We start from the raw sequence: 18,370 nt of genomic DNA on the forward strand, positions 1-18,370 counted from the left end.
CTAGGTGTACCAAGTGTGATTGGTATTGAGCGTGCCACATCACGAACAGGTTGCTCTTGGGAAGATTTGAGTTCTTTATGTTCCCACAACGCAGCAGTTCGTCGACATCATGATTAAAGGCTTGCCGGCATCCACTTTTGAGGAGTTCCGGTCCAATCTTCGCAAGACACGACGCTTTGAATACGGAGGGGGTGTTGACAGATGATTGTATTCATTTCGTGTGTACATATAGGTGATTCGTATAGTTATCCCTCTGTAGCTCAAGTATGTACTCTATAATTATAATTAGGATTCTAGTCGTGGACAAAGACGAACATACCCCTGGACATGTTATATATGAACACCCATGATGAGGTGGATACCATCGTCTTGCACCAAACAATTATTCTACAGTTACTAAAAAGAAGTAGTCTTCGCCCATTAGGAGCTCTCCTCCAATGAGTCGAGTGTTCATCCCCGAATCGGAGTTTGGCTTGGATTGAAGTTAGAGTGATCCGAACAAGTGTAGGCCTCGTGGATTGCCGTTTTTGTAACGAAGTCGAGCCGGCTCGTTCCCTCTGATATATCTCGGCGTCCGGTGATCCCGAACTGCCAAAGCCCCAGTTTCACCATGGAATCCGCATCCCCGTGCTCCTTCCCCGGCGACGCCGAGGCCGACGCCATCGCCGTCGAGGAGGCCATTACCACCCTGACGAAAGCCGACATGGAGGAGTTGATGCTCCACGTCCGCCGCTTCTATGCCATGCTGCACGGCATCCACCCGCGCAAGCGTGTCCGCGCGACCTTCGTCAAGTACGATCCAGCACGGCAGTCCACGGCGTTCAACTCAGGGCCGGCGGAGATGCCGTTCGACCCACTGGCGCAGCACAAGCGCAGGTTCAGCCGGCCGCTGCCTCGCCCATCCCGGTCGCGGCCGGTGCGGAGCTCGCCGCCTCGGCCGCTCCCACGGAGGGACCAAGACGACTGGAAGGCCCCGCCCTGCGTTGACAACCGGAAGAACCCCAGCAAGCGGCAACCGGCGTCGTCGGCTGGCGTGGGGACGCTGGACGATCAGATAGTCCGCAACTTCGGCAGGCTCGCCGAGGCGCTGGACGCCGCGGAGAAGGAGGCCTTCCTGATACGGAACAAACCGGACGAGGGGTCCTCAGGAGGAGCACCTGTACGGGCAGCGGCCGGCAAGAGGGAGAGGCCGGTGGAGTTCGACTTCGACGAGCCGGAGCAGAGCGACGACCCCTTCGACCTCGATCAGTTCATGTCTAAGGTGGGTGAAATATGGGGAGGAGCACTGATCGCCCTTTCTTTACTATCAAAAAAACTGATCTCATCTTTTGTTATTTGTACTGAAATTTCGTTTCATGTTTCTGTTCTTCAGTTTGCTTGTTTGGGCATGGATGATTTCGATCTCGACGAACTGCTAGGATCGATGCTACATATCCGATAGTATGGTGAGGATTCAGCCTGCATGTGTTCATTGCCGGTAATGTCAGTAGTGCTTCATCTAATTTATTTATGCTGTATCGTAACTTCATTCTGTGCTGCCTAATTTATGCTGTATTGTTACTTCATTTAATTTTGTACATTCTTGAACAGTAGTTGCTGCTGCTCGATCCAGCTGATGATGCAACGGAAAGCCACAGTAAAGGATGATTTTGTCAAAATACATCGAAAGACGGTCCTAATTGCCAGGACAGAGGAATTAAGCAAGATGCATGGTACTGCGCTTGTGATAATTTCGATAAGAGGAATTAAGCAATCTGCATGGTACTGGCACGTCTGTTACTCCTTTTGCAAATACAGCAAGGGATGTGATACTGTAACCATTGTACTGATCCTTTCTAAGAAAAAAAATTGAGGTGGTTATCAGATTCTAGTTACGATTCATAGAGGAAACTTGCCACTGATATATTCATAGATAAGCAGCAAGAGCAAGTTTATGTATGAATATTCGATGCAGTTTTTCTCAATCATGAAAAGGCACGGTGCAAGGCAAAAGGGTGTTCCATGATAAAAACAACACAAATAATTACAAGCATATTACATTTCAGGGGGGACAATAGCATTGTTTTACATGTAACCAGTCACCAAACCAAGTACATGATCACATATTAGACCATTGAAAAGCCAGAATCTTTCCCCTAGAAAAGGCCAGAATCTTAGGATCAGGAACCTACCATTAGATGTTATAAGAAAATTTCGAAGGAACAGCTAGGTTAAGCTTTCTGCGATGGAGTTCTGGACGAACTGTGCAATTGCTTTAACAGCTTCTAATTCAGCATCATGTTGACTTATTCCAGCCGATTTTTGGTATTTTTGGCTGACTTTGAAAGAGTGGTCACCACCATCAACAACATGCAGTTCATTCTTGCAGGTCATCTTCTTCCGAGTTAACTCAAGCTTGTCCAAGGGGCATAGGCCATCTTTGTTGCCCTGTGAACACACCCACCGCAAGTCAAGATTCTAAAATTTACTATTTACACCCTGTTTGGAACACGAAATTTTTCATATTCTTGTCTGAATTGAACTGTTTGCCATAAATTTCCTATCAGATGATGCTTTCCAAACAATCCCTAAAATTTTCACTGCGCATATTTATCAGAAAACAAAGAAAGTACCTGCACAAACATTGTTGGAACCATCAGCTTCAGTAGTATCTCGTCTCTCGGTGCCCCTTTCACTCCCTGTCGAAGAAAGCAAAGATGCAAAACAAAAGGAACAGCTTCTTTAGTTTGTGATTCTATCTGAGAAAGTGAATTGTCTGTATACAAAATGACAGTGAATTATCATATAAAGAAGTCACTGCATAGTTGTAGCAAAAAATGAGAAACAATAGCATGCAGATCTGTATACAACAACCATATAGGTGCATAAATGGTTGAATTCTGCAACAATTAAATTCTGATGGAGATCCTAATCCATTTCGGTGTGTGTTATAGTTGAACTTTGAATAACACAGGCACAACAATTCAACAAGGAGACAGTCCAAGAAGCAACCCAAATCTAAGTACACACAGTAAAGTGGGGATACCTTGAGTGGATAACCCAAGCAAATGACTGCAGAAACACTGATATCATCGGAGCTGGCTACCATGCAGCTGACCCTGAGAATGTTTAAGCATCACATAAGTGTCCTCAGAAGTCAGATCATATAACACAACACCAAAAAGATGCACAAGCAACAACATTATCACATCACCAAATGTTACCTCGAACCCATAGACTTCCCCATAAGAACAAGCGGGTGACCAGGATGCTCTGCTACAGCATCCTTCACCACACTGAGATGGTGGTCGACGAGCTTGTCCGCCTTTGGGGGAGGCCTCCGTTTAGCACCTGACATATCTGCGGTGTTGTTGCTTGATTAATTCGTCAACCATCAAGTGAACATGGGTCAAGAATTAAGAACTGGACCTTCGGGTAAAAATGGAATGATTAGCAGAAGAGTGAATCGAACAAACTCACATGGATAGTCGAATGTCACCACTTCAACGGCATCCAGGGCATCTTTCACCATCTCCTTCCAGCTGGAAGAATCAATTGTCTTGTCAGTTATTAAACATAAATATGCAGATACCAAGCACAGATCAGATGTGTATACAAACTGGAATCCTCAGTTGGACTGATTTTATGAAGGTGGAGTTTCTCACGCAAATGGGGCATTCTACCAAAGAGAAGCATACTGGCCACAACAGATCCATGAATCGCGTGCTGCAGAACAGACGGAGAAAGGGAGCTCACCGGGTCATCCAATCAGAGGAGGAGGGGGCGCCGGCGCCGTGGGCGAAGACGACCACCGGTTGCCGCTGAGACGGTTTAGTCCGAAGGGGCGGAGGCGGAAGTGGCGCCGGCGTGCGCTGCTCCGCGCGGCGGCGCTTGCGAGCCATGGGGGAAGGTTAGCGGAGACCTAGTAGTTTGGGGCTATTTTTCGGTTTTACTTTTGATGAACTGCTATTTGTTTTTTTTTTGAGCCGGGCATAACCCCTTTCCATTACTTAGCATAACAAAAATACAAATAGTTTTAAGAGTTCAAAAGGAGATCTAGAAAAGGGAAGCGAGCTCAAAGCACCGCTGGAAAACCCACAATGAGCACTCGTCATCGAGCAGCTCACCATGGGGCGAAAATCCAACGACACCCTAAAACCAGCCGACTAACTCTAACCAGGAGAATTTCAACAAGTTTTAGGAGGGTTACTCCAGACATAAATCATGAGCCCACGCAGGGGCGAAAGGACTATTTTTCCAGATATAGTTAAGCACTCACGCAGGAGCAAACGAACTATCTATCAGCAGCAAACGCTTCAGCTCTCAGTTTGAGGTTCCCCTCGGCGCTGCACAGATCCGCATCATGTTCGATGCATTGGTCCTCAGCATCTTGGCTCCGCGCTCCATCATCTCTCGATCATCTCCTGTCATCAAACCTGCCCAGTAGTTAAGAAAACCACATGCAGAGTAAACCACATCAAAAGGCGACCTCATCTGTTTAGACTCAAAGGTAACACTGTTACGATTAATCCACATCGCCCAACAGAAACCTGCTAGACCAAAGGTATAAAATTTCTCCCCATCAGGTAAAAACATGTAAGCCCATGAATAGTACTGCCAAATGTTACTTGGACACAGATCCGTACCCCGTACACAGCCTACAATCCTCCAGAGGACTTTGGCCACAGGGCAAGTGAAGAAGAGATGCTGGGATGTTTCTCTCTCCGCACAGAAGGAGCAGGCAGGATTTCCCAGCCACTTTCGTCTACTCATCACATCTCTAGTTAGGATAGCATCCTGAAACAGTTGCCAAAGGAAAATTTGAATTTTAAGGGGGATTTTTGCTTTCCACATCCACTTGTAGTTTGCCCCCGCCACATTTCTTTCCAAATATTCATAAACAGATTTCGTAGTAAACCTACTTTTCTTCCCCAAGGTCCAGACCACTTGGTCGGCTTCGCCAGTCATCGGCCAAGTCCCCACTATAGATTTGATATTACTCCATTGCTCAAGCATGGGAGGATGGAGTTGCCTTCTAAAAAAGTTTTTTTCCTCCCCCCTTCCCTGAACTTAGCAACCGTGATATCCTGATCATTGCAAATATCATAAATCATAGGAAACTGCAACTGGAGGGGAGGTTCATTGCCAACTGGATCAACCCACAGTCTAGCAAGATCTCCAGATTGTAAATTCACTTTTCTGCCAGCCAGGTAGTAATCTTTAGTTTTCATGATTGCTTTCCAGATTGGCGAGTCATTGAATTTAGTTTTGACAGAGGTCACCGTGTCTTGCTTAAAGTACTTGGCCCGGATCACATCCTGCCATAGCCCTTGTTTAGTTTCCAGCTTCCACCACCACTTGGTGAGGAGGCTTAAATTCTGTTTATGAAGATCCTTGACTCCCAGTCCCCCTTTCTTTTTGGATCTACAAATTCTATTCCATCTCACTAGATGGTATCGTTTACACCCCTCATGTTCTTGCCAAAAGAACCGCTTACGGTGTTTATCCAGTTTCTCAATCACCCCTTTAGGAAGAAGGAACATAGACATGTAGTAAAAGACAATGATAGTTAATGAGGAATTGAGAAGGATGAGCCTCCCACCCGAAGATGCTGCATTACCAATCCAGGATTCACAGCATTTAAGGAACCTCTCATCCATAAAATCCCAGTCTATGCTACGCAAAGAAGAGAAACTGACTGGGACTCCCAAGTATTTCATTGGAAAATGTCCAATACTACAATTAAAGAGATCAGCATAAAAGGAAAGGGTACTATCATCTCCACCGACACAGAGGATTTCGCTTTTCATAAAATTGATCTTCAGTCCTGACATAAGTTCAAACAGGTACAATAGAAGCTTCAGATTCACAGCCGCTTCCTTATCATGTTCAAAACATATTACAGTGTCATCTGCATATTGCAGGATAGCCACACCCCCCCTCAATCAAGTCAGGTGCTAAGCCCGTCAGCATTTTCTCTTTTTGTGCATTAAGAACCATTTTCAAGAGTGTCTCTACAGCCAGGTTAAAAAGGAACTGCTATTTGTTTGGGCTTGCGGAAACGAAATTGAGAGAGAACCAGCGCGGGCGCGCCAGTGCAAACTTTTGGAGAGACCTATTCCCGTTGTACGCGGCGCGCAACGATCAAACGTGTACCCAAACCTCCCTCCCGCTCGCACTTTGAGCCGGCCCAAGTGCGGGGCCGGGCGCCCCAGCTTTTTTTCTTTTTTTCCTTTTTTAAACTTCAAAAATATTCATGAACCCCAAATTCGAAAAAGTGTTCGGGATTTCTAAAAAATCAAATTTCAAACAAGATCATGAATTCTAAAAATCTTCATGAATTTGTTAATCATTCCTGGATTTCAAAAAATGTATCAAATTTCCAAAATGGACATGAAATTCAAAAAATGTCTGAATTTCAAAAAAAATGTGAAGGGGCCTTTTTTATGTTACGGATCTTGTTCTTTTGACCAAGTTCAGCTCGTTGTGCCAGGGCATCAAGTTGAGCTTACTTTTGAAGATTCTGGTAAATGTGATGATGGTTATTCTGAATGAAAGCAGCACGCCCGCGTCAAGGTTATGCGTTACGTTGCTACTCCCCGGCCTATGCTCTAAATAGGATCCTCCACTTTTTGAGAACCACCCACCTATGTTTTATTCGTTCAGGCGTTATTCTTTCTTCTTCCCGTTTTGATATTTACGCCTGGCAGAAACTTTCCCCGCGGATTTAAAAAAAACACTGGTCATTTTAACATATGTGTTTTCACATGATGAAAATTGTTGTAGCCGTTAGCTTGATCCATTAAGAGGCGACTCTTGGCTTTGGCCATTTTTGAGTAATATATTCAGGTGAGAGAACTTTCCCAATGGTGATTCCTTAACAAAAACATCTGTTGGATGAGATCTACGCATACGGATCATCTACCATGCAACATGTTCAAAAAAAACATCTGACCCAGACGCTCCTTTGTGCTGGCGTTGTGTACATACTCCGTGTGTCCTCCCATCGCGATCGCAAATCGAGCCAGACGTTTGCCGCGGTACGCAACCCACTATGGATGGGCGAGAGGTGAGAACGGCGCCTGGAACTGACCCTTGCATGATCCTCACGTCCTCCCATCGCGGGCATGGTACGCCGGGCGAGTACGATTTTCGCCGCCGGAAAGCAACTAATCTCTGTGTAAAGCAAAGCTACAACCACTGAAGGGACATTCTTTTTTGAGTTGAAAGGGACTTTTATTGGTACGTTCATTTCCATGCTAGTTCTTTCTACATTAGCCCGCTTTTGACATACACTAAACATGTGCGCTCTGGCTCTGACTTGTACAGAGAGACGACCTGCTTGGAGTTCCGGTTGTCTTCCTTGTCCGCGGTGCGCCGTTGGTGTCATCGTCAGATCGATCATGGTGACGCGTGGATATCTTGAAATCTATCTAGGGCTTTGCAGGAATAGCTTTTGCATGTATGCATGCCGTGAGGAACTCTGCCCGCTTTTTCTTAGGCTTCCACCGGAAGAAGATTCATCTCCAATCGAATTGAAAGTTTGTTTTGTTTGGTAATAAAGTCGTTGTTTTGTCCTACTACTTTCGTTTAAAATTACCCGTCGTTGAAATAGACGTATCTAGAATAAAAATACATCTAAATACATTCATACGTGCGACAAGTAATTCGAAACGGAGAAAGTACTTAAGTTTGTTTAGCGGTGCTAGTAGTAGATATCGATGTGTGGAGACTGTTTCATTTAGCTTGGTGTCACGACACGCCACTCCTAATTAACGCCCTAGCTTAGCATCTCACCTAACGAACAAACCCGATCGATCGATCGGCTCCTTGCCCAACCATGAGGTGATTTTTTGTTACGCGCGTCAACCCCAAACAGTGCAGGCTGATCGATCGAGTTTATTTATGGTTGTTTTCAGCTAGCCGACAGAAGAGCATTATGATTCCGTTGACGGAGTGCGGTGGTTTCACTGTTTTGCATATGTACGGTCCAGCTGATTGATTGGTGCGAAAGTAACAAAGAGGACAAAAGAGACAACTTTTTGATCTAAGGACAACGCTGGATACTCCTCAAAAGAAAAGGATAACGCTGGATACGGAAGGGCTCAGGCCAACTCCACGACTTCAAACGGACGTTCGGTCTAGCTGAATTTTGTCCTTTTGAAACGGCAATAGGTTTGTTAATGTCTGCCTCTGTTCGTTGGGTTGTGGGTACACCCAACGCGCGGCCGCACCTCAAATCATGTTTGTGTTGGACGTGATAAAAAACAGAAAAACTAAAATAGAGTGACTTCAAAAAGTAAATAAACACAGCTAAAAAAACTTAAAACATAATTTAAGAGGTCATGGCCACAAAACGGCCCGTTCCACAGTTCACTTAACGGCACAGTAGCATAATTAACATAAAAATGAAAAAAAAGCCGCCCGCGCGCTTTTGTCATGCCGGTCGATGCCGTGGCCGTCGCCGGTGTCGTGGTCGTCGCTGACAAGATCGACGTAGTCCGGCGGCGTCCAGAGGTGGGCCGGCGGTCCGTGGTGTACGGGAACGACGGGCTGGAAGGTGGCAGGTGCCTGCACCACCTCCTCCCATGGCGAGGCGTCCCGCTCCGGTGACCGCTGCGGCGTGGGGCACCAGTTCGCGCCCCCCACGGCAGCCACCATCTGCTCTACCGTGCATGACCAGCTCCACCCCTGGCCCACCAGGCCCGGGTGGAATGCGGCCACCGGCGGCTCCTCCATCACCTCCTCCTTCGCCACCATCTCCAGCTCGGGGATGGTGACGTCGCCGGCCGCGGAGAGGGTCGTCATCTCCTCGAGGCCCTCCCATTGGCGCTAGTCGTGCGTCTGCATGGAGCCATCCATGAGACGGGCCTCCTCCTCCGCTGTCATGCGAGGAGGTGGTGGTGGCGATGGAGATGGCGACGCCGACGGGGTGGGCGTGAGGCTGCGCACCCGCGTACGCCCGCGCGCCTGGGAGAAGCCGCTCAGTGCTCACGTGGCCCCCGCGGCCCCGTCGACGTGCCGGCGAAGAAGGACGCCCGCCGCATGTCGTGCTCATCCTGGAAGCAAGTGTCCCACAGGGGCGAGTCGGGGGCGTACCTCTCGTTGTAGTAGAGGTCGTCCGGGAGGAGGCGACGGCGGCGCTTGATCTCCTGGCGGCGTGCACGGCTGCTCAGCGGGACCGGCGGGATCGGCACGCGGTCGGCCGACAAGTGCCAGTTGTTGGAGAGGTGGACGTCGCTCCAGAGTAGCGGCGTCCTCGTCTCCCAATGGCGGCGGCATACGACAGCCTCGATGTAGTGTCGGTCGCGCTCGCTAGCGGCCGTGGGCGCAATGAAGAACGCAGGCGGCGTGGGGGCCCGACGCAGTGGTAATGCGGGCTCCTCCTTCTTCACAAAGCCACGACGACTCCCCGACGAGGAGCCAACCTCGCGGTCGTGCTTTCCCTTCCGGCCATAGTACCATAGGCCCATGGCTGCGAGGTGGCCGGCCGGCGAGTTCGAGGCGAGGCTAGGGTTCGGGGTTGTCGGGTTTCGAGGAGGCCGTGGGGTGGAGTGGGGCAGTGTGGACGACGACCGGTACATGGGTTTCCATTTAAGAAGGACCGCGACCGTTCGCCTGGGCAGACGACAGATGGGACCACCCGCGCGTGCGCATTGATGTGGGCAGGTGGAAGGTAGGTGGCCGTCTACCACGCGGCCCCGACGCGGACGAGTCGCGTGCCCGTTTGGTGTCTGCCGCGACCCAAGCCCAACGCATGTTTGCGCTCGAAATAGATCGGTCCGGATACAAAACGGACCAGATAAGTCTGGACCGTCGTGCGCTCGGTCGACCAGTTTGTCCCTTTTACTTCAAACAAACGGGACCGAACAAAATGGGGTCGCGCGTTGGAGTTGGCCGCATCACTTGGACATGAATTATGCAGGGGAAACCATCCACGTGATATGTCGAGATATTCGGCTCATTCATGGACGCTTGGCACATGCTGTCTGTCTCACTGGACTTGCTCATTGTTGACATGCAATGCAATGATATGGTACGTCGCTGCTAGCTCGATTGGGACACTGGGGAACTTCCTTTATTGTCCACGGTGCATTCTCGGGTGAAACAATCTATTCGGTTAGGCTGGTCATAGTGAGGAGTAACTTAGACTAGTGTCATATATATGACACTAGTCTAAGTTACTACATTCATAATGCAAAGTAACATACTAGTAGTATTATAGATGGCTTCATTTATTACCTCGTAGACTCATCTTGTTTTGAAAAGCGTTATGTCACAGTAACATACTATGTTATCACCTCTCATTAATTACTTGTCACATAAGCAGAATTTTCTCGAAGTACGCTATGTTATTATCTAAGGGGGCGTTTGTTTCCAAGGACTTTTTTGTGTAGGGACCAGAAAAAATCCCTCTTAGAGACTTTTTACCAAACGGGAGGAACTTTTTAGGGACTAAACTAGTCATTTGAGACTAAACGAAGAAGACTCTCAAGGAGAGTCTTTTGGGGACTTTTTGGGACTTTTCCAACAATGCCCCTCCATGCACCCATTGGCTCGCCACCCGATGGTATTGTTTGATTGTTATTTTTCTATATACTAGAGGCAACATGGTCATTTAATAACCTTAGGAAGGGACTAAAAACTTTTTAGTCTCTGAAAACAAACATGGAGAGACTTTGTAGGGATTAGGGATTTTTTAGTTGGGACTAGAAAAAGTCCTAGGACTAGAAAATCAAACACCACCTAAGTTACCCCCACTATGACTAGCCTTATTGTGAACTTTGAGACAAAATTGTGCAAAAAGAGACACCACTTGGCACGGGAGAAATCACGAGGGCACAAGAAAATAGAGACGGCAGCCGCCAAAATAACTACTCCCTCTGCTCCGATGTGTAGGGCTCGGCGGAAAAATCATTTTTTTTTCAATCGGGCTCTCACCTCTTTCCATTAATTTCTCAATCAACGGAAATACATCAGTCAGTATCTAAGTTTTTGCCGACTAACCACAACCCACAAGGGGAACTAGAACCGCACTGAGAAACGCAAAAGGAGACTGAAAGGGGAAGAGCGAGCTGGTGCACCAACAGAAAATCCACTGCATGATGATCCTAGAGCGGACCATCCGCCGTGGGGCGAAAACCTGATGGCACTCACAAGCAACTGCCCAACTGAAAACGAGTTCAACGATAAGACTACTGGCTAACAGGTTTTGCCGCGGCAAAAAATTACCAAAAGACGCCATAACCAGCGGGCATCAGACCCCAGTGGTAAGCCAAATCATAAAACACCAACGGAGCTCAGCTAGCCGATCTGGATCTCGTCGTTGTCGCCGAGAAGGAGTCTGCCACGAGGAAAGGATCTATCCGCCAATGCAGCAGCCGCCTGAGCCAATCTCTTCACACCCGTCTGGAACTTCATCTTGTCATCTTCTTTAAGTAAACCTGCCCAATATAACATAAAAGAGCATGCAGTGAGAACAGCCTCCAGAAGAGCATTATGATTCCGTTGACGGAGTGCGGTGGTTTCACTGTTTTGCATATGTACGGTCCAGCTGATTGATTGGTGCGAAACAAAGAGGGCAAGAGGGATATAACTTTTTTGGTCTGAGGATAACGCTGGATACGGCAGGGCTCAGCACCTGGACAGGAATTATACAGGGAAACCATCCACGTGATATGCCGAGATATTCGGCTCGTCTTCATGGATTGTCGGATGATGAAGTTAGGTTGGCACATGCTGTCTGTCTCACTGAACTTGCTCATTGTTGACATGCAATGATACTTATGATAGTACGTCGCTACTGGCTCGAATGGGAAATTGGGGAACTTCCTTTATTGTCCACGGTGCATTCTAGGGCGAAAGAATCTATTCGGTTATTGTGAACTTGAGATACAATTGTGCACCAACCTCCCCGGCTACCTGCGCGCACTTGTGCACCATTTTGGCACGGTAGAAATCTCGAGCGCACAAGAAACAGCCACCAGAATAACCACCTGCACAACTGTCCGGTGATAGACGTAGACGGATGGCCGGGTGTCAACGACCACGCAACGAGAATCATCAAGCAGCGGCAGTACGTTACGTACATACGCACGCACGCACGCACGACTGTACAACGAATTCAAAAGTCAGATCTCGAAAAAAATTCAAACAGAGTCAGATTTTGAATTGATTTGAAAAAAGGGTCAAAACACGAAATTTAGCCGCCACCGCGTGGTGGATGGAGCTGACCGGAGAGAGCGACCGCACATAGCAGCATGCATCGCAGAGGGACGAAGCGACGAGTCGGCTTAACAGCGGGGCGGGTGGGTGGTGACATATGCAGCAGCGCACTGATGGTTTCGTACGTTTCAATCTTTTCCTAATCTTTCCTTAATAATAATAATAATAATCTTAATCTTTATCTTTATCTTTATAACGCATCGCTTCTGGTGGTACGTCGCTGGCATTTTTGCACAAAAGTCCCTGTTTTTACTGATATTCAAGCCGCAGTCCTATTTTAAGTGGTTAATCAGGAAAACGCTTCGTTTTTACACAAAACACCCTACCATTTGGAGTAATCAACCCGCGATCCGAACAGATTTGTAAAAAAAAACACGGTCAGAAACTGACCACGAACTCCTCTCCCTCTCTCCCTCTCGCCCACGAACTCCTCGGCACCAACACCACCCGCGCCGCCGGCTTCCGGCGAGCTCCGACGCCGCGCAGCACGCCCCCAAGCCCCCCACGATCCGCGCCTCCCTCCCCTCCTTCCAGATTCTCCGTTCCCGGCCTCTAACGTCCGCTCGCAACCAAACCCCCGTGGCTAGGGTTTCGGGCTGGGCTTCGCCGGCGCGTCTCCGGCGGCCCCAGGTTCGTCCCTCCTTCCTTCTTGGCTGGGATTTTTCACCCCTACACCTCACCATCTCTTCATATCCTCTACTGCAGATGCAGGTGGAGCACGCATGGGAGTTCCCCATCCACCACGGTCACCGCCGTCAAGTGCTTCTTCACGGAGATGTGAAGGACGCCAAGGACCTGCAGCTACTCAAGGTTTTATCTTGTCCCCATCCTATCCCCTCCCCTTGCCGCCCCTTCTTCATTGGATGACCAGATGCACAACCACATATGTTTTTTAATTCAGGCTCATAGGGTCTAGATTTGAATGTAAAACTACCTGACTTTACCATTAACAGATTGGAAGCACGATTATCGCTGCAATTTTTTTAGTCATGGCATATTTTCTCTTATATGTGTTTGTTGATGATTAATCATCAAAGGTTATACGCGTGTTTCGTCCCAAGCACAAGTCCTTCTTTCACATATCCCTTTTGTCATATGTCTTCTTGATGCAAAGAGGCTCAGCTTGCTACTGATGGATTGCAGCTTACCAAATTTGATTTGGTTTGGTACAATGGATGTTTGGTATTGATGTTGAAAGAATACTTCACTTTCTGTAATTTCTGATGTTCAGATTATACCGAATGAATGCTACCAGATTCCATATTTGTTCTAGAGATATTATTGATCTTTTCATGCACCAATTGTTCAAGTAGTGTCTTTCTGCTAAAAGCTTTATATTGCCCTGTGTGTCCTTTTGTCCGTACCTTTTTCCAGTAATTTTCTCTGTTAACCTTGGGCCAGCTCATTTGTGTGTGCTTCATGTATATGCTCATGCTTTTGATGCTGCTGGACTTTGGAATGCATCCGCACAGTAACTTTCTGGGTATGACATATTCACTCTTAACTAAGAAATGCTACAGCTGATTCCTGATAATTATCAGTACACAATGTATTAAGTTGCCTTCGTTGTAGGTATGCTTGCATTCAGGTTGTCATTAGTTACGAGATGGTACATCAGTGTCTCCACTCTAGAGATGAATATAATACGCCAAAAGTAAGTGTCTGATCCCAGCTTCTTTTATTGTGGATTGTGGGTACGGTGAGCAATACATTGATTCACAAGTACGTCTTGCAGCACAGAAATTATTCCGTTCAAAGTGAATTACACGGCATAAATCAAACATGCGCTGAGCCTACTAATGCGACTACCAGTACTGTTGCACTACTAGAACCCAATGGCATGATGGTGCAGCAAATATGGTTTTTTATTAGATAGTTTTCTGCACTGTATATGTGATGAATTCACAAATTTATGATTTTGAGGTACTGGTGAAGGTAGATTCAAATGAGTGATGCAAATTCAGAATTGCATAGGTAGTGCCTACGACTGACTAAGGGTACATGAGTTGGAAGAAAGTCCAAGCAGAAGGAACTCCTACAGATGCCCAGGCTGCTACTGTGCCTATCTTAAGGTATTGCTTCAGCGGTGGTATTAGTTGTTATTCTTTCCTGATACAGACATGACTCTTTGAGCTCCACCAAGGCATATATAACAAGAAGATAAGCTTGGTTCATTTTTTTATCAAGCAGGGGAAATGAAAGGACGATGCGCCGTACATTCTAGATTATTTATCAGTGTTAATCCGTATTAACTAATTTTATAGCCATTGTAATTAGCAATAGAGAAATGTTTGCTGATATTTTTTACCTGCGAGACCATAGTACTTTCTTGTTTTCTTTCTGTAATAAGTGCGAGATACGAGCAATAATAATATATTGGAGTTTATTCATGGATGAAGCGGTTCATCTCAAGATATATAACATTCATGTTTCCCTTCCTAATGTTTCTTTGGTGAAGTCATAACCTATTTATGTTTCAATGCAATTCTGTTCAATTTGCAATTGTTTCCTACTATGCAGGGTGATCTTGACCTGATTTTGCTTTCGAACTGAATTGTGGTAATCAAGCAGGGAGACGAGACGTTGTTGAGCTGTTTTTCGGTAGATTTGAGCTACCTAGAGTTGAGCTAGGCACCAGACGAGCAGAAGCACAAACGTAGGAGGTATCCAACAACGACAACCGCAACGCCATTCCACTTAAACCTGGAGACCAGAGAAAGGATGCGGTACCACTGCTCTTCTTTCTCCTTACTAAATCTCTGAAAAGGGATGCTCATATAATTACTAATAATTTAGTTGCAAGTCTTCTGTAAGAGCCTTGATGTACTTTATCTCATGGTTTGGGTTGTGAAAGAATTTTGGAAGGACCACAAGGTAGTCTTCAGTTCAGTTTGTCCATTTATAGTGTTGATGTATCTAGCTACTTGTATCTGCTTTCTTTTGTTGTAAAATGAAATAGCATTCTTGCTGATCAATGAAATTAGAAAATCAACAAACTACATTGTTCCTTTTTTTCTTTTCTTTTTCTATCCTTGAAGATATTTAATGATGTGATCTGAAACTTTTAGTTTTGTTCTATTATGCAAAGTTAAGAGTTTTCGGGATAAAATTCTAATTTGGGCCACTCTCTTTTTTACAAGAGTTCTAGGAAAATTTACATTGAAATTTGTCACATGCAAACTGGAGGAAGGGGCAATAAGCAGAGAATTCCCCTCAAGATGTGAACCGCATTGATGCCCTCGGTATGTGTGTTGCTACTGCTGAATGATGCTCCCTTGTCGTTGTTGCTATAGTACGATTTAGTACAGCTTGTCTAAATGGGTTAGAAGAGGGGTTATGAAATGTTTTGTTGGAGTTTAAATATTCTTTCATGTATTAAACTGATAAGTTGTGCACTTTTGCTGCTGTTAGATAAACTGACTACTCTGTACTGTTGGATAGCCATGGTATGTGTTAGTTTTATTTTACCACAAAAGTTTCTTGGGAGTTGGGATATCAGGTGTATTCATTACTTTTCCTAGGAATATATTCTATTTTGGTGCACTGTATATCTATCTAATCTATCTATCCAAGTTTTCAAAGAAATTGATGGCGGCGGCTTGGCCGTGTCGTGGTGAATGGCGAAGCTTCGAAACTGAACATGAGAAAGGTGTTGACGCGCGGTTGGGAGACGTACATACTTGAGGAAATATGATTCATAAGGTTTCATATTAACGAAAACTGATAATCTGAACATTTTGTTTATTCCTGGATGACTTTATTCTTCAATATGAATATGTAAGAAAAGATATGACATACATTTGTGTAAATTGATAATGTAGGGTCATCTCGAAACTTTATTATTTTTTCAAGATTGATTTACTTGGTGGTGTTAACTTCCATTTTCTCGAAACAGGACATGTGTTCTATTTCTGAAAAAAGAAGCTTCTCTGTTAGCTAGCATCCCCGACGGTACTTTTAGACTGGATGTAGACCAGTAGGGTCAATTAAAAATTGTTGGCTATAGATGACTTTAAGTTTCTAGCTTTCATAAAATGTAGACGTGTACGTACTCTAACAGTATGTCGTGGTTGATGATGGTCCTATGTACTGGTTGAAATTATCATGTTGGATAATATTGCTTATATGTTGTGGTTGATGGTGGTCCTATGTACTGGTTGAAATTATCATGTTGGATAATATTGCTTTTACTAGCAGTTGCCATGCTCTTATTATTTTATTTCCACAAATATAATCATGTTTTGCTATTGATGTAATGCTATGTTCCTTGACTGAAATCAAACCCTTTAGTCGCTGATGTGGTGCTCTTATTATTGTTATATTCCTTCACTGAAAGCAAACCTTGTTCATGGCTAACTTATAGAATAGCAGATGCAGAGTTCAAAAAGCATCAAGCTCAGGAACACTCTAGCCATGTATTTGATTCTGTTGAAGACCCAATATATAATGAGTGATGCGGGCCTGTTTGGATCGCAGCCGCGGGACGCCCTGCCAATTTTTTGGCGTTGACCGCTACCAGGGGCGTTCGTTTGGATTGACGCCTATGTTTCGTAGCCACGCCAAATTTTTGGTATTTCTGTTAAGTTTCGATGCCCATGCATTGGCGAGATCTTGGTGGCAAAATTGCTCGCCAACTTTTTGGTGTGGCTGACTTTGGCGGGGCTGATTGGGGCGCAATCCAAACGCCCCCTGCATCTCCTGATGTTGAGCTATATGGACCATATGAGCAGAACCACAGTGACTAACATACGAGTCAATAGAATTCACAAAGTTGCAGTTTATTTGCTCTATTCAATAATGGCTTCAGTTTCAATACAAATCGTTAACTGGACTTCCCTGATTGCGGTGGTGTGTATTATTCTGCAAAAAAGTAGTATCGTCGCCTTTTAATGTTTTCATTCACATCCATGGTCATATATGTTGCTTTGACGAAACAGTTTATCAACATCAATTGTAGCTGGCAGGGCTCGTGATGGACAAGGCGAACGCAGCGGATAGGGCACCAAAGGGGGGTGTGGTTGCAGCGGCATAGAGCACTTCGACAAAGGAGACTTGAGAATGGGGACGATAAGGAAGATGAGTTTGTGCTTCCTTCTATCTAAGTCAACTATGAAGATGTAAAAAAATGCCCTAAAAACAAGTTTAAAAATCTTCACAGTTTTCATATCTTCACAAATTTTTTGTTTCAAAACAATATGTTCGCACTTTCTAAAAGAGCTTAATTTTTTTCCAAAAGCAAAGTTCCATTTTTACTATTTTCCCCATTTACAAATGAAAAAAACATTCTTAAAAGAAAACATCAATTCAAAAAATGTTCTTTAATAAAAACATTAACTAATCTTAAATAAGTGTTCCAATTTTTATGAAAATGTTAACTTTTGTTAAAAATAAAAAAGTTCCATGTTTAACCTTTTATTGTTGTTTATTAAAATTGAATATAAAAATGATGCACAATGGCATATGAAGTAGGTTGTGCCTTTTTCGCCCGGTGCAACGCACGGGCATTTGTACTAGTCTTTCCCTATACTAATAAAGTAAATAGTGCTTCTGGTCGTACGTCATTAGAATTATCCCTGAAGTTGATACAAATTACCCACCATGCCATCCATAAGTAAACGAACCGTTTTTCTCAAAGCCGCGCTGGATTTGGTTCTTATTAAGTGATATCCTCATGTAACCAAACGGAAGGTGTAGCACGGTGGCTAATGCTTTAATCCTCCATGTAAGAGACCTTTGTTCGATCCCAGGCTCCACCACATTTTTTCTGTTTTTTGCGAACCCTCCCCCGCGTTAATGGGCCGGCCTAGGCGTCTGTTTTTTTTTCAGTTTGCAATTTGCTTGTTCGTTTCTCATTTCTGTTTTGTGATTTTCCTTCTATACATTAATTATTAGGGATTTTCAAAAATTCAAAAGGTTGCGAATTTTGTTAAGAAATAAAACATTGGTGAATTCAAAAATGTTCTCGAAAGCATAAAATGTTCTTGATTTAAAAAACTCCTATTTTTTATTTCTTTTTGCCTTTTTTTCTCATATCCGTTTTTGTTTTCTTGTCTTTAAATTAATTCGGGATTTCAAAATTTTAAAAGATTGTGAGTTTTGCTTTTTTTGAGAAATCATAAAATTTCTGTGAATTCAGAAAATGGTCGGGAAATCAAAATGTTTGCAA

The 18,370-nt window shown here is 45.0% G+C and overlaps 2 protein-coding genes and 1 long non-coding RNA gene across 14 annotated transcripts; 2 read left to right on the top strand and 1 right to left on the bottom strand.

Moving 5' to 3' along the window:
- The first annotated feature begins 380 nt into the window (after nucleotides 1-380).
- Nucleotides 381-1,895, top strand: LOC123152104 (SNW/SKI-interacting protein B). 2 transcript variants are annotated; one of them, XM_044571714.1, is made up of 3 exons: nucleotides 381-1,261; nucleotides 1,373-1,477; nucleotides 1,591-1,895. In XM_044571714.1, exons 1-2 carry the CDS (start codon nucleotides 611-613, stop codon nucleotides 1,439-1,441), a joined length of 720 nt encoding a protein of 239 aa, XP_044427649.1. In that variant the 5' UTR covers nucleotides 381-610; the 3' UTR covers nucleotides 1,442-1,477; nucleotides 1,591-1,895. The 2 variants fall into 2 exon arrangements, with proteins under 2 accessions (XP_044427649.1, XP_044427650.1); XM_044571715.1 differs by having other exon boundaries at nucleotides 1,594-1,895.
- A 125-nt stretch (nucleotides 1,896-2,020) lies between these two features.
- LOC123152105 (KAT8 regulatory NSL complex subunit 3) lies at nucleotides 2,021-3,948 on the bottom strand. The gene is made up of 6 exons (XM_044571716.1): nucleotides 3,736-3,948; nucleotides 3,460-3,521; nucleotides 3,204-3,339; nucleotides 3,026-3,098; nucleotides 2,613-2,678; nucleotides 2,021-2,427 (listed from the first exon to the last, which is right to left on the bottom strand). The coding sequence occupies exons 1-6, from the start codon at nucleotides 3,879-3,881 to the stop codon at nucleotides 2,206-2,208; spliced, it is 705 nt and encodes a 234-aa protein (XP_044427651.1). The 5' UTR covers nucleotides 3,882-3,948; the 3' UTR covers nucleotides 2,021-2,205.
- An 8,616-nt stretch (nucleotides 3,949-12,564) lies between these two features.
- Nucleotides 12,565-16,328, top strand: LOC123152040 (uncharacterized). 11 transcript variants are annotated; one of them, XR_006475992.1, is made up of 5 exons: nucleotides 12,565-12,834; nucleotides 12,910-13,014; nucleotides 13,606-13,687; nucleotides 13,777-14,276; nucleotides 14,776-16,328. It is a non-coding gene; the product is annotated as an uncharacterized lncRNA (long non-coding RNA). The 11 variants fall into 11 exon arrangements; XR_006475997.1 differs by lacking the exons at nucleotides 12,565-12,834; nucleotides 12,910-13,014 and having other exon boundaries at nucleotides 13,021-13,687; nucleotides 14,776-15,446; nucleotides 15,787-15,906; nucleotides 16,100-16,328; XR_006475993.1 differs by lacking the exons at nucleotides 12,565-12,834; nucleotides 12,910-13,014 and having other exon boundaries at nucleotides 13,021-13,687; nucleotides 14,725-14,930; nucleotides 15,345-16,328.
- The last annotated feature ends 2,042 nt before the right edge of the window (nucleotides 16,329-18,370 follow it).

This window comes from Triticum aestivum, chromosome 7A (genome assembly GCF_018294505.1).
Source record: "Triticum aestivum cultivar Chinese Spring chromosome 7A, IWGSC CS RefSeq v2.1, whole genome shotgun sequence".
NCBI classification, from domain to species: domain Eukaryota; kingdom Viridiplantae; phylum Streptophyta; class Magnoliopsida; order Poales; family Poaceae; genus Triticum; species Triticum aestivum.

Coding starts and splice junctions, on each gene's coding strand:
- LOC123152104 (XM_044571714.1), top strand. CDS start 611: ATGGAATCCGCATCCCCGTGCTCCTTCCCCGGCGACGCCGAGGCCGAC. Junction 1,262..1,372: donor TCGATCAGTTCATGTCTAAG/GTGGGTGAAATA, acceptor TCTGTTCTTCAG/TTTGCTTGTTTGGGCATGGA.
- LOC123152105 (XM_044571716.1), bottom strand. CDS start 3,881: ATGGCTCGCAAGCGCCGCCGCGCGGAGCAGCGCACGCCGGCGCCACTT. Junction 3,522..3,735: donor TCCTCTGATTGGATGACCCG/GTGAGCTCCCTT, acceptor TGATTCTTCCAG/CTGGAAGGAGATGGTGAAAG. Junction 3,340..3,459: donor GGTGACATTCGACTATCCAT/GTGAGTTTGTTC, acceptor ACAACACCGCAG/ATATGTCAGGTGCTAAACGG.